The sequence below is a fragment of the Carcharhinus amblyrhynchos genome, chromosome 19 (assembly GCF_965287045.1).
Source record: "Carcharhinus amblyrhynchos chromosome 19, sCarAmb.v2.hapA, whole genome shotgun sequence".
In the NCBI taxonomy this organism is placed as follows: domain Eukaryota; kingdom Metazoa; phylum Chordata; class Chondrichthyes; order Carcharhiniformes; family Carcharhinidae; genus Carcharhinus; species Carcharhinus amblyrhynchos.
This window is the reverse complement of record NC_137342.1, coordinates 19502020-19516469: the sequence shown is the minus strand read 5'-3', so window position 1 is coordinate 19516469 and position 14450 is coordinate 19502020. Positions and strand designations below refer to the sequence as shown.

General features: G+C 39.8%; 1 protein-coding gene across 3 annotated transcripts in view; it reads left to right on the top strand.

Annotated features, from left to right (window-relative positions):
- The window catches only part of ferry3 (FERRY endosomal RAB5 effector complex subunit 3), a 43339-nt gene that overhangs the window by 26324 nt on the left and 2565 nt on the right, over nt 1-14450 (top strand). For all 3 annotated transcript variants that reach the window (XM_080207350.1, XM_080207351.1, XM_080207349.1), the window contains exons 12-13: nt 1629-1686; nt 3303-3370. In XM_080207350.1, coding sequence (XP_080063476.1) covers nt 1629-1686; nt 3303-3370 — 126 coding nt within the window. The remainder of the gene's footprint in view (nt 1-1628; nt 1687-3302; nt 3371-14450) is intronic.

Sequence of the window (14450 nt, the reverse complement as noted above, 5' to 3'; positions counted from 1 at the left end):
CAATTTCCTGGTCTTGCGTTACCTCACTTCCCAACATACACCAATGACCTTGTATGAAATGCCTATTTTTTGCTAAACTGACATGCTGAATAACTAACTTCAAGTAGAACTGCTTCATCATTCAGTAGAAGTCTTTTTATGAAACAATCTGGTACAATCTCCCACTTTTGTGTAGGAAAAAAATAATCAAATGACCTGGCATCATGGAAGTTACAATATATACTGTTTGTTAGCTATATTTGCTTATAGTCCAAAACTAGGAAAATGCTTGTGAAAGTGCTAATCCTGCTATACTATAATCTTGTGCTCGTATCCATTTCTCTTGCCTGAATTACACCACTAACAACTTTCCATAAAAACATGCCAGTGCATAGTGTCATGGAGTTTTGCATCAAGGAGGGGTAATATTTTCTGGTCCTGTGCGAAGTCAACAGACTTTTTGCTGGTTGTCAAATTTTCTGTCCACCTGTGACGGTTCCTAAAATCCTAATCTTTACCTCATTAAATTCCTAATCTTCTCTCTGCTGTTGCGACCAGGCACCAAGCAGCAGATAAGGTGACGTGGAACCAGTAAAAGGTTGTTCCCAAGTAACCGGCAGCTGGTTCAAAGGCGTTGACTAAAACCTGGAAGCAGTTCAACTTATCAGTGCATGATTTGAGGCGACAAAAAATAAGTTCCCCTCTGTCACACTGAGGGGAGAGGGCAAACGTAAATATCATTTTATCTTGTGGAGTTGTAAATAGCTCATACTGAATTTAAAGTTTTAACTTGTGTTCTGCATGTTACAAATCACTCAAAATTTGCTCACACTTTGTGAACTAACTATGCTAATAAACTCCAGCCTCACAATTTATTGCCCACATTCTATATATAATCAAGTAGTTCAGTGGAAGAATTATATTTGTCATAAACTTAATTTTGAATAAAATTTGTGAAGTTACAAAGTTTTTTAATGTTGAAATTTAACTGCAATTAATTTAACTTAAAATGGCAAAATACATTTTTTGCAGCTTATTAGTGTAGAATTGAAATTAAAACCAACTTTGTTCAGAAGTGTAGACATTCAATTTGATATGTCTTTTAGCTGCAGCATAAACTTACGTCAATCTTCTGTTAATTCAGTTGCAGATTTTTACCTGAGCTGCAAGAATGTCACGTCATTTCTACAGATACCAGGGTCATGAACAGTGTTGTGCAAACTGAAAATGACTGCCTGATGAAATACTAGGAATTTGATGAAATACAACATTTTTCTGGCAGTCTAAACCATTGTGGAAAGATGCCAGGATGTTAGCAATCTTACATTTTTAACTTTTTACAGTGAATATGCACGAAGTCAAAATATGTACCATTCAGATGGGCAAAACTATCATGCAGACCCTCCCAACAGAACTAAAATGTGAAAGGAAAGGCAATTTTAAAAAATCAGGTTGTAAAATTTTGTGAATGATTGAATAGAGGAGTACTAAATGTAAGACCATAATTGCATTTATTTTAGTAAAACACATTGAAACCTAGCCGGGATATAATTCAAGGGGTATGTTTGTGACCATTTGTTCTTGAAATCCGAAATGAACATTTCAAGTTGCCTGAAAGTATATGAGTAATGTTTCATGTGTTTTAACAGGAGATGACTATACCTTGGTGCCTGAAAAGATCAGAGCTTGTGTTTAAGTGTATAAAAGGTGAATATGTTTTTAAGGTTAACAATTAATCTTAGTTAACTTCTGTAACGAACATTTGATTTTTGGGGGAAATTAGTAGTACATGTCAATCATGGAAATTACGCAGTGAGTACATGGGTCAAAATAATTTTTTTGCATACAATCAGCCCAGACGTTTAGTCTGCTGAATCCACAACTTCCTTTTCTGGTGGAACTGCTGTAGAATAAAACAGTGTTCTTTTCTCCACTCCGGTAAACCATCTTGCACCCCAGCTTCCAATTCTTGTTCAGCGAAAAGGTGCTGTGTAGGAAATTATGCATTCAAATTATTTGTTGAGGACATTTAAATCATGGACCCATGGTATGTATTGTTTGCAGAACTTTAATATTCACTGCATAAACAAAACATATTTACAGGCTGACTCAAACCCGTGATGTGTGTGGGTTTCACAGTTTCCATATGTAAAAGATTCATGTTTACATTTCTTTAAACTTGCAGATTGGTGATAATAGCATGTGCCAGAATTGTAAATTCTCTTTCCACATAGTGGCTCAATTTAGTGTGTCGAGCCGAAGTGCTACCGTAATTTAGCGAAATTTGGTTTTTAATTTTTATAATGTAAACAAATTTTATTTCATTCATTTCTTCAAAAAAGATTTTTGTAATACTGTCTGAATTTAAAGGGACTCTTCTGGCTTTTAAAACTGTTTGGAATAACTTAAATGAGATGATTGCAATAATTATATCAATTAAATATGTAATTAAAACCAAGATTAACTGAGATTAAAAATTACATTTCCAAAGCCAGTTGTGATTAACGTTTAATTGTTTAGCAGTCCTATGAATTATGCACATTAGTAAACAGTAAAAATACATTTAATGTCAGATGCAAACTGAAATTGAAAATTTGTAGGTTCTCCTAAATTTAGTACATATTTCAGTAAAGATTTGCCAAGTTTACATTATGGCGCGAGTGGTTGAGATTGCACCTTCTAAAAGGACAGCTTACAGCTGCCATTAGAGTCCAGCATTTAAAGAAACCCTATACTTGTGAAACATCTATATACTCATTTATTGGGACAAGATCCCATAAAATCATGGGAAAAATCTTGGGAGGAAAAAAAATTGAATTAACCATGAAATTTCCACCAAATGGTTTGAAGAACTAAGAAATTTCCTCACCAGCAATTTCACCAGCAGATTGAACAACTTTTAAAGTTTATTTATTAGTGTCACAAGTAGGCTTACATTAACACTGCAATGAAGTTACTGTGAAAATCCCCTAGTCACCACACTCCAGTGCCTTTTCAGGTATCCTGAGGGATAATTTAGCATGGCCAATGCACCTAACAAGCACACCTTTCAGACTGTGGGAGGAAACCAGAGCGCTCGGAGGAAACCCATGCAGACACGGGTAGAACATGCAGACTCTTCACAGATTGTGGCTCAAACTGGAAATCGAACTCAGGTTGCTGACACTATGAGACAGCAGTACTAACCACTGCTACCGTGCCAAGATACATTATCATTTTGAGTGGAGACCACCTTTAGAATTGTGAATGTCGGCATCGAAGGTAAATAACATAAACTGAGAAACTCTGATTTTCTACTTAATTCTGTCTTATTGTTCCTTCAGGCTTTATGATGGAAATGGCATCCTGGGACGGGGGAACTTCTCGCACAGTGCAGTTTCTTGTGCCACAGGTAGAGCACTGGCCTCGTTTCTAAATTAGCATTTCCTTTATTTATACCTATGCCCGTTTACCCCTCACTCAATTCGCCTGTTGCAATCATATAGTTGATAAAATAAAATTGAAATTTAGCACCAATATTAACATATTGTAACAACAATGCTAGAAATCTGAAAACTGTTTGGAAAAGGCTGCAGTCAGGTAAGTCAGCATCTGTGGAAAGAACTTCGACTTTGAGAAGTATTCTGCAACTTGTATCTGTCTCAGATTATGTTTCAGAGTTGGAATAGGATTGCAGATATCTAACATTGATATTCCTGTCACAAATTATGCAGAGATTCAGCATTAAATTTGGATATAATGTTTTCTGGATGAATATGCTTTCTATACTTGTTGGAGTTGAATTCTTCTGTGTACAGGCACTGTGACTCTTTTGGCACTATACTATAGTGACAACATTCAGCCTTATGTGGCCACTATTTGTGCGTGGTGAACATCATTTGTATGAGTCAGGAACCCTATCCTGGCATGACAGTCTTTGCCACAGTTGCTGTAGACGAAGGAACTGGGCTGAAAAGGTGCAAGACTTTTTGACTTCCATGTTTTCTCAGTCCTCTTCTTAGCCAGCGGAGCTTTTCATTTCTAATCATCGTTAGGGCAGCATGGTAGCACAGTGTTAGCCCTGTTGCCTTTCAGCCCGAGTTCGGTTCCTGGCTTGGGTCACTGTCTGTGCAGAGTCTGCATGATCTCCCCGTGTCTGTGTGGGTTTCCTCCGGATGCTCCGGTTTCCTCCCACAGTCCAAAGATATGTGAGTTAGGTGGATTGGCCATGATAAATTGTCCATTTGTGTCAGGGGGTTTAGCAGGGTAAATATATGGAGTTACTTGGATGCTGGGAATGTTGTCAGGTGCAAATTCGATGGGCCAAGTGGCCTCCTTCTGCGCTGTAGGGATTCTATGATTCTGATCCCTCTCCGAATAGTCAGCCTCCAGAGAGACCTGCCTCCTAGATATTTGTCATTTTTGTATCTCAGTTACAGGTGTCCGTATAGCAGAGTTCTGGACATCCAGCAAATCATGACCCAGTGGTGCAGATAGTCTTTGAGTATAGCGCCGTCGTCTGTCCAGTGAACGTGACCAAGTCATTGCAGACTATGTTGGCTTAATAATGAGTGTACGCTGATGGAATTAGCATGCTCCAAGGCCCCTAAAGTGGTGACCTTACCCCACCAAGAGATGATGAAGATACGAGATAGCAAAGTACAAACTGTTCAACCTTTTCTCCTGTCTAGCATATGTTGTCCAGGTCTCACTCCTGTAGGGAAGTGTATGGAGGACACAGTCTTGGTAGACTTGCAGTTTGGTATTCTCCATTGGGTTATTGATGCTCTACACTGTCTTACTCAGCTTGGTCATGGCAGCTGCAGTTTATGAAATGGAACTATTGATTGCAGCATCAACTGACAAATTGCTGGTGATTGTAGAGTCGAGCTAGGCGAAGCTATCACCTGCTTACAGCATCAATTTGTCAATATTGATTGGCAACTTGGCAATATCCTAGACCAGGACATGCGTCTTTCTGATGCTGATGGCCAAACCAAACTCTTTACCGGTACGAGAGAGTATGTCTGTCACTGCAGGTGTCCTCGGTATGGAATGCCGAGCATCATCTACATAGAGTAACTCTGTAGTGGGGACTTGATGTACTTTTTCCTTGGATCTCAGGCAAACTAGACCAAACAACTTTCTGCAGTTCTGGTATCTTCTGTACACCAACTGGAGATTTATGAAAGCAGCAAAGAGCATACGCCAAAGAGTATCTGTGCCAGAAGACATCCTTCTTTGACCCCACTGAGATCTTCAGTGGTTCTAAAGTAACTGTATCCTCAGGACATAATTACCATCAAAATAGAATTTACCAACAAATTCTAATGGGTCAATGACAACAATTCTATAGAGAGTGCGTTAAATGCCACAGTCATCCAGGAATGTCTCTTTTCCAAAGACCCTCCTTCACATGAGGGCTTAGATGAATCAGATGGTAATGAGTAAACTTGATGTGCAGTACTGAATTTGGACATCAGGAACAGCAGAAGTAGCAAGCAGGACAAAAGTTTGCACTATGTAGTTCCTTCCACCACAGCAAAAGTAAATATCTGTCAAAGAGTTGATGAACAAACTAAGATATGGGATGGCAGTGGCACAAAAGTATTTTTTAGGGGCCAGGTATGAGAATACGAACTCATATGTAGGACTTGGTGCCTGCTGTGATTGAGTAGTAACAAGGCAAACAGTGAGCTGTTTCGCCTTCAGTGCTTAAAAGTTGAATGGCAAAAATCCATTTTCAGACTGATAGTAACAAAACATTCTTGCAGCTTGTGAGATTTGCTAGTTATGATGCCACTCAGAAGCACAATTGCTCAAGAGGAGCTCTTAGTAATGAATACCCATGTGGCAAGAACTCAAGCCTGTTTTTGCCAGTTTTCTGAAGATGAAATTGTGATTCTCAATCTTGGCTCAAAAAGATCTTCAGGATAAGCCATCTGACAATGGCTGTTCTGAATTGTCAATCCTCTGTCAGACCTAGGGACCTGATGCTTCAACCAGGTGGCTGCACAGTGTTTCAACACATTGTCAATGCCTGGACAGTTCACCTGTGATATGAGCCCAGATTCAAACGGTATCTGTATACCTTGAATAACATTTTGTTTCCTCATTGGAAGATGCTAGTCTAGTTAATTAAACAAAGAGTGCTTGACAGCTTTTTTTAAGTAGCTAAACTCAACTTGCTTATTATGTTGAAACAAATACTGGAATAAAATGAGAAATACCAATATCTTTACAAGGAGCTGTTTGAGAATTAAACATTCAGTCAGAAACTTTATGCACTTAGTCAGTTCCTGTTGGCTAATGGTAAATGTACTTGGCTGAATATCCACACAATTATTGCCAAAGGAATAACACACAAGTTTGGAAAAGTGGTAAATCACTTATCCATTCAGTCACGTACAAGCTGCGGCTGTGGAAAGAAATGAGCCCCGCAGTCTCAAACTGGTCTAGCATTATTTCCGGTTACACTAAGTAATGGAAAGTCTAATGGCAAGTAACAAGTCCGGAAGCCATGACGGGGAGGAAAACATAAAGGCAATTTTGAGAACTTCATTCATGAGCAAATTCTTTGATTGCATGTTTGAGTCTTAAACTATTCCTTTAAACTTAGTCACCAAAATTGAGAAATAAACTTAATATTGCAGTGATGATGCCACATGGAGGTCATGTACGTTTCTGTTACTCTGATATTATCCCTGTATTGTTCACTGGCCCAACCTGAAAGTATTAAATACACTGTCAATCTGTAGGTAGTTAAAATGAGGTAACATGGATTTAACCTGACAGTTATATAATATCCAAACTGCACTCCAACCGGAGAACGCTCAAAGTGCCACAGAAGAGTAGCTCCAATGTCGTCGATGTCAGTAGCAGCACACCACCCAAAGTTTGGCCTATGCTAGTATATGACCCCAGAATGACTATTATCTATATGCCAATTCAATACACCTACTGTTATGTCATGGAAATGCATATCTTTTGCGCTTTCTTAGTTACTACAGGAGGTTACAGAGACGTTTTCCTGGAGTTTCTGCTGAAGCTGACTACAATATTCTTGGCTTTCCCCAGCACTTAGTATTAGCAGAGGTTGGTGGATTTGGGCATATGAATTAGGAGCAGGAATAGGCCATTCAGCCCCTTGACACTCCTCCGCCATTTGATAACATCATGTTGATCTGACTGTGGTAGCAACTCTACCTTCCTGTCTACCTCCTATACCGTTTGACTCCATTGTCAAGAAGAATCTATCTAGTTCCACCTTTAAAATATTCATTGACCGAGCCTCCACTGCTGTCTGGGAAAGAGAATTCCATAGACTACAGATTCTCTGTGAGAAAACAAAATCTCCTCCATCTGTCTTGAATGGGAGACCCCTTATTTTTAAATTATGTACCATAATTCCAGCCTCTCCCACAAGGATAAGCATCGTCTCAGCATCCACCCTATCAAGTCCCCTCAGGATTTTATATATTTCAATCAGATCACATCTCATTCTCCTAAACTCCAATGGATACAGACCAACCTATCCAATCCTTCCTCATAAAATAACCCCTTCATCCCTGGAATCAGTCGAGTGAACTTTCTCTATCATGCTTCTAATAAGGAGTATGCAGTACTCTAGATGTGGTCTCACCAACAACCTGTACAACTGTAGCGAAACTTTACAGTTTTTATATTTCATTCCCCTTACAGTAAACACAACAACATTTGCCTTCCTAATCACTTGCATTCTAACTTTTTGTGATCCTTGTACCAAAACACCCAAATCCCTCTGGATCACACAATTCTGAAATCTCTCTCCATTTAGAGAATATGCTGCCTTTCTATTCTCCCTGTCAAGATTTTCCCATATTATATCCCTTCTGCCAAATGTGCCCGCTCATTTAACTTCCCTGGTGCCTTGGCAACATTCATCCCCCAGCCAACACTACTGAAAAACAAAACATTTGTCTCATTCCTATTTGAGGTCTTGCTCTGTGCAACAATAGGACTGCATTTGCCCATATAGTGTTCACTGCATTTCAAAATAAGTAATTGTATATGAAGCTCTTTGAGAGATTTCTGAGATGATAAGATGCTACAGTGTTTTCTTGCTACTCTTTCTTCTTCTTATTTCTCCCATTCATTACCTTTTTAAATGTTGTGATTTTTATTTTAAGCTTGGCCTTTTCTAACTTTCAGACTATCTGAGGAGAAGGATAAATATATTTCCTCCTGCCTCTGGATATCACTATTTTAGATGTGACCAGCAATTTTTCAAAATGGGATTTTGGCTGAAGAACAATTTTAAAAAGCTCAAGACTCATAGTTAGTTGTCTTGCTGCTAAGATTGATTGTTTGAAGCATTGGCAATCCTTCTCTTAAGTTGATATAGACTTGATGGGCTGAGTGGCCTCCTTCTGCCCTGTAGTGATTCTATGATTCTCCAAAAGGCTCTCTACCGCACGGCAACAGCTCGTAATGAACGTCAACTCCAGTTGCCCTATCCCACTCTCTAAGATCTTCATTCCAAATAGGGTCGCTGGTGGCTAATCTTGCCACTCTCCATCCTATACAACCTGCACCTCCCACTGCTGACCTAGTGAACTCTGTCTCTAGATTAGCTGTCATCTCTGCACATCTCCCTCCTGAATGTCCTTTCACTTCTGAATGAGGTAATTGCCAGCCATGTAACCTATTGTGGATAATTGCATTGACATCATGAACTTCACAAAAACCTGACTGGGGCTGTGCCACATTTTCCCTTAATAATTATGGGTGGGATTTTCTGCATTTGTGCTTCACAGCGGCGGAGGTGGCCCACCATTGGCCGGTAGTGGATTCTTCTGATCCCATTGCTGTCACTGAGGCGAGGGTTCCAATAATCTTCCATTATTTATCCTGTCAAGATAACATATGGTGGTATCACCAGATCACACTTCTGCCTGACCTCCTACTCCTTCGGCATTGTCTCCTTCGACCATCTCGTCTTGTTTCACTTTGATTCGAAATCAATGATCTCTACTTCCTTCCCACGTACAATCATTTTTTTAACAAGACACATTCACAGTGTCTTCCTCTCAGCCCCTGCACCGAACAACCTTTCATCATCGGTGATTTCAACCTCCATCTAAACTCATCATGCTCTCCCTCCTCTAAGTTCACTGCCCTCACCCCTTGTTGTAATCACCCCCAGGTCCACAACCTCCAAGATATCAGCACTGATTTAATGTTGGCTTCTTGAGCAGCCCTGATTTTAATCACTCCACCTTTTGGAGGCCATACCATCAGTTGCCTCAGCCCTTGTCTCTGAAATACCCTTGCTACACACCTCCACTTCACTCTGAAATGGCCTTCCTAAACACCTCCACCTTGCCTTTGTCCTGTAAAATATTCCTTAAGAACTACCCCTTGTGCCAAGCTTTTGTTTATCTGCTTTAATATCACCCTAAGTGGCTTGGTGTTTGATATGCCATTATGATGCCCCTTGTGATGTTTATTGATCATATGAAGGCACATGTTAGAACCAGTCAGTTGAAATTATAGTAAAGAGTTTTGTTTTTTTTTGATCCCTGATTCATTGTGAACTACAGTTAAAGTAAAGCTTCATGCTGGTCCCTGGGAGCGTCATCTTCCTACAGAAGTGATGTGATTCATTACATCTCTGAAAAATATTTTACTTAAAACCTAGAAACACAATGAAGAGCTTCTGGAGAAGTCGGAGTCCAGAAAACTATTGGTCCTGCTTTGGAGAAGATCATGCAACTATTCTCAGTTAAAGGGATGGGCAGCATGATGGCACAGTGGTTAGCACTGCTGCCTCATAGCATCAGGGACCTGGGGTCGATTGCCAACTTGGGACACTGTCTGTGTGGAATTTGCACATTCTTCCTGTGTCTGTGTGAGTTTCCTCCGGATGTTCCAGTTTCCTCTCAAAGTCCAAAGATGTGCAAGTTAGGTGGATTGGCCATGCTAAATCGCCCTTTAGTGTCAGGGGGACTAGCTAGGGTAAATTAAATGGGGTTATGGAGATGGGGCCTGGGTGGGATTGTGGTCTGTGCAGTCTGAATTGGCTGAATGGCCTCCTTCTGCACTGTAGGATTCTGATTCTATGCGAGTTTATAGTTAACAATTTGGAATCGACATCTCCACTGATTCTCCAGACTCTGGTACATGCTTACATTTAAAAGTGAGATACACTTATTTGGAAATCATCTTTAAATTACTCACTGCTTCAAATATGTCGGGCAAGTTCCACATAAACAAAACCATAATCCTGATGAAAAATCTACCTTCCTTGACCATAATTTCATTAATCATTTTGTTTTGTGATAAATGCAGAATTGTGTCAGTTTGCTTGTTCTGTTTCTTTTTAACTGCATCAGTGGATGGAATAATTTGTAACGTCATGGATTCCTGCCATATTTAACTTGTGAGGAAGAGGGAAGCATGCAATAAAATTAATTGTTTCGTACATGGTACCTCTTGAGATGAAACTGATACTGAGCCAAATATGCTAATGCGGAGGCTGGGATAGGAGAGACCTGTGGCTGCATAGTGAGCATTGACAGCCTGAAACCTGAAAAATTCAGCCAACCTAGTGTTGTAATTGACCATCTGAAAGTTCAGTTTTGCTGAATCCGCGGTCTCAAGCACACTTTCCACAAGAGGGCACAGTTGGGGCAGCAGGAGTTAGGTCAGGTGTCTTAATGAAGCTGCTGTAACCTCTCTTGTGGTCAATGGCTGAGAGATCTTTGCCGTGATAGATGCATGCGAGAGAGAACCTAGAAGAAAGATGAAGCAGGGCAATATACTGTCCCAGAAGATAATTATAGTAATTAAAAAAGCAAAGTTGCCATTGTTCCAGATGACTGTAAGCTGCTCTTCCCTTTGGAGGACAGCTGATACGGTGGTAATTTAACCTGAGGATCACCACATCTCAGGTGAGTGGCGAGGTTGAGAAGATGGGCCTTTGTGAACATGTCTTGTGAAGATTAGTGGTAAAGTAAACTGTGATTTCATCTACTTTAGTTTTAGAATCTGTCAATAAAAATTATCTCAAGTGTTTCTCCCACCATTCTCTGCACTGCAGCTATGATTTCTTTTTGTACAGTCACAGTGCTGTTACTCAACTCGCAATCATGAATAATTACAGTGGAAAATTAAAGCTAGGCGGAAACAATCTTAAGTGAGTTTATAAAACACTTAGCATATTTGTATGAGATTCTTTTGTCAACTTATTTCAACAGGTTAACATCATTGTTTAAACAGCTGACAGACGCATCTCATGCCAGCTAATATTTGCACAATGTAAATCCATGTGTTCTAGTTCCACTGCTGTTTTAGCACAATTGCTAACATCAGCGGGAAAATGCAGCCAAATAATCAGAACATTGGAACCCTGGAGGAGTTCAGGGTAGAACTATATTAATACTGACACACTGGCCTTTCTCATATGCAGCAAGCAAAGTACCAGATGGTCAAGGGTTGCCATGTTCGCATACTTTCCCCTTTTATCAAAGCATAGAGTAGTATAGCACCAAAGGAGGCATTTGATCAATGGAATTTCTATCAGTTCTTGCAAACAGTAATTCAGTTAGTCCCAACCTCTCCCTTGTCCTTGCAATTGTTCCTCCTTCAAATTAGAAAACGCTTCTGCAGATAGTGGCAAAAGTTTGGAACTCTCTTCAGCAAATGGCAGTTCCTGTTAGATTAATTGTTACTTTAAACTTGAGATTGATGGATTTTTGTTAAGATAATAGAGACGTGGAGAAAGGTAAATTTATGGAGTTAGGTTGCATATTAGCAATGATCTCATTGAATGGCAGAACAGGTGTGAGTAGTTAAATGGCTTACTCTTGTTCCAGTGTTCAAGAAAATATCCAATTCTCTTTTAAAAACTACCATTTTTCATTAGCCATCACCCTATCAGGCAGTGCATTCCAAATCTTTGTTTAAAAACTTTTTCCTCATGTTTCCTCTGGTTCTTTTGCCAAATGTCTTGCATCTGTATCCTCTGGTTAGCAACTGTTCAGACACTGAAAGCAATTTCTCTTTGTTTATCAAATTCATTCATGATTTAAATGTTTCAATCGGATTTCCTCTTAACTATCTCTGGTGTGAGGAGAGCAAAGCCCCAGCCTATCCACAACAAGAAATTCTCGGGCCTGTAATTGGTTCCGCTGCTCCTTCGTGAAATCATTTACTGCCAATATCCATGCAGAAGATCTCTGGATTCTCTGCAAAATGAAATGAGTGAAGTGGAGAATGTCAGTCAAGAAACCCCTCAGCAATAGTGATCATTGTATTGTCAGTTTCGATTAGTTATGGACAAAGAACAATCTAGAATAAAAAGTACTCAACTGGAGGAGAGTTAATTGAGGAGAGACTTAAGCAGATTGAAGTCAAAAACTGGCAGACAGAAATATAATACACTGCAATGGGTGGCCTTTGAAGAAGACATTTTGGCCTTGTCTAGGTACATACCTGAAAGAGGGAAAAGAAGGCCACTAAGCCTGAACTCCCTGAAAGATGAGTGAGTCAGGGAGGAGGATGAAGCGGGATAAAGAGAAATATGACGGATGTCAGTTGACAAAAGAAGGAAGAATCCGGCTGAAAAGGAAAAGGACAGAAGAGAAGCAAAAAAGGAAAAAGAGAAGAGATAGTATGAGAATAAATAAGCACTTGGGCTTATGTCAACAACATCCAGTGAAATTGCAAGCACTTTTAACCCGTCACTGCAGACTGGCTGTGATTTTTTTCCAAAATCTAAAGGGCAAGCCATTTAATTGACTTGACAACTTTATAGTTCCAAAGATGCTACGCTTTTTACATGCATTCATGTCTACTCTTAATAACCCTAATGGGATACTGGCTTGAACGGCACTGTAGCACAGTGGGTAGCATTGCTGCTTCAGAGTGCCAAGCTCCTAGGTTTGATTCCCGGCTTGGGTCACTGTCTGTGTGGAGTTTGCACATTCTCCCTGTGTCTATGTGGGTTTCTTTGGGTGCCCCACATTCTGAAAGACGTGCTGGCAAGATGCATTGACCCAAACAGGCGTCAGACTGTGACGACTCGAGGGAATTTCACAGTAACCTCATTGCAGTGTTAATGTAAGTCTCACTTGTAACAATAAATAAGACCTCTCCCAAAGGACATCTTCAAAAGGAATACTTAACACTCCAAATAATTATGGATGGTTTAGACATTTTCCTTGAATATCTAATGCCTACAATTCATGTTTCAGAAACCTGAATGGCCAAAACTACTACTGTTTGAAGGCAGCTCCACTTTTATTTGTGCACCCAAGGATATTAGCGTTGGGTGACTGTGTGGAGTTTGCATATTCTCCAAATGTCAGTGTGGGTTTCCATCGGATGCTGTAGTTCCTCTTATAGTATGAAAATGTGCAGATTAGGTTGATTAGCCATGCTAAATTGACCCTTGGTGTCCCAAAATGTGTAGGTTAGGGGGATTAGTGGAGTAAATGCATGGGGTTAAGGAAATGAGGCGTGGGTGGGCCTAGATGGAATGCTGTGTTGGAGAGTCTGTGCAGACTCGATGGGCCACATAGCCTCCTTCTGCACTGTAGGGATTCTGTGATAAGGAACTATCTTCCCCCGTCCCCATGAATTCCTGCTATTACCTTTGGATTCCTTGGGATAGTATTTTAATGGTGATCTGTTTATATGTTATTTCCTCAGAGAAAAATACTTGTAAGCTATACTGCGGTTAATCGTTTTTACATAGCCATAGGTTTTCTGCCTTTTTGACAAGGAAAAACTGTAACTTTGGTTAATCAATAACTTTGTGAACTTGATTTTGCTTACAGAACATTTTAGGTTTTTGATATGCAAAGTTTGTGACCCAGACTAAAAATGTTTATCATTTAACCTTGATATCTTTAACATCACTTCTTGCATGAATACCTATCAATCTGACATAAGAGATTTCTACATTGCAATGGTTTACTTCTCTTCTCTAGTCATAGGATTTCATAATGTAATAGATTTCTTAAAATACATACTTGAGATTTCTCAGTCAAGCTATGTAGCCGTCACAAAGATACAAGTTGGACCAGGTACGTACAAAAGTTGCCAGTAATTTTGAGCTGTGTGAGTCCATATGATTTAGTGAAATGTAACCTTGTAGCAGTGGTAAACATAGAGTTGTCAGCAGCAGCTTTCAGAGCTTCCTCACACTGCTGCCAGCCAGACATTCCTTGGAAGGGGCCAGCAGCCTAATCTGATGAGGGGAAGCTTGGTGATGGGCTGGGGCAGGAGTGATTGCAGTGCTAGAAAGGAGGAGAGGGAAAATGGATCCATTATTAGTATGTTGCACATTATTATGTCATCATTTAGAAACGGTAAGATCACAGCAGAAGGATTTTAGATGTGATTCCAAAAATAATTAATGGAGTCGGCAAAGTGTGCATGTTTGTTCTTAAAATCAGTCATGCTTACCACTTGGGGTTCCTTTCTAATTCAGTAGACACGGCTGAGAT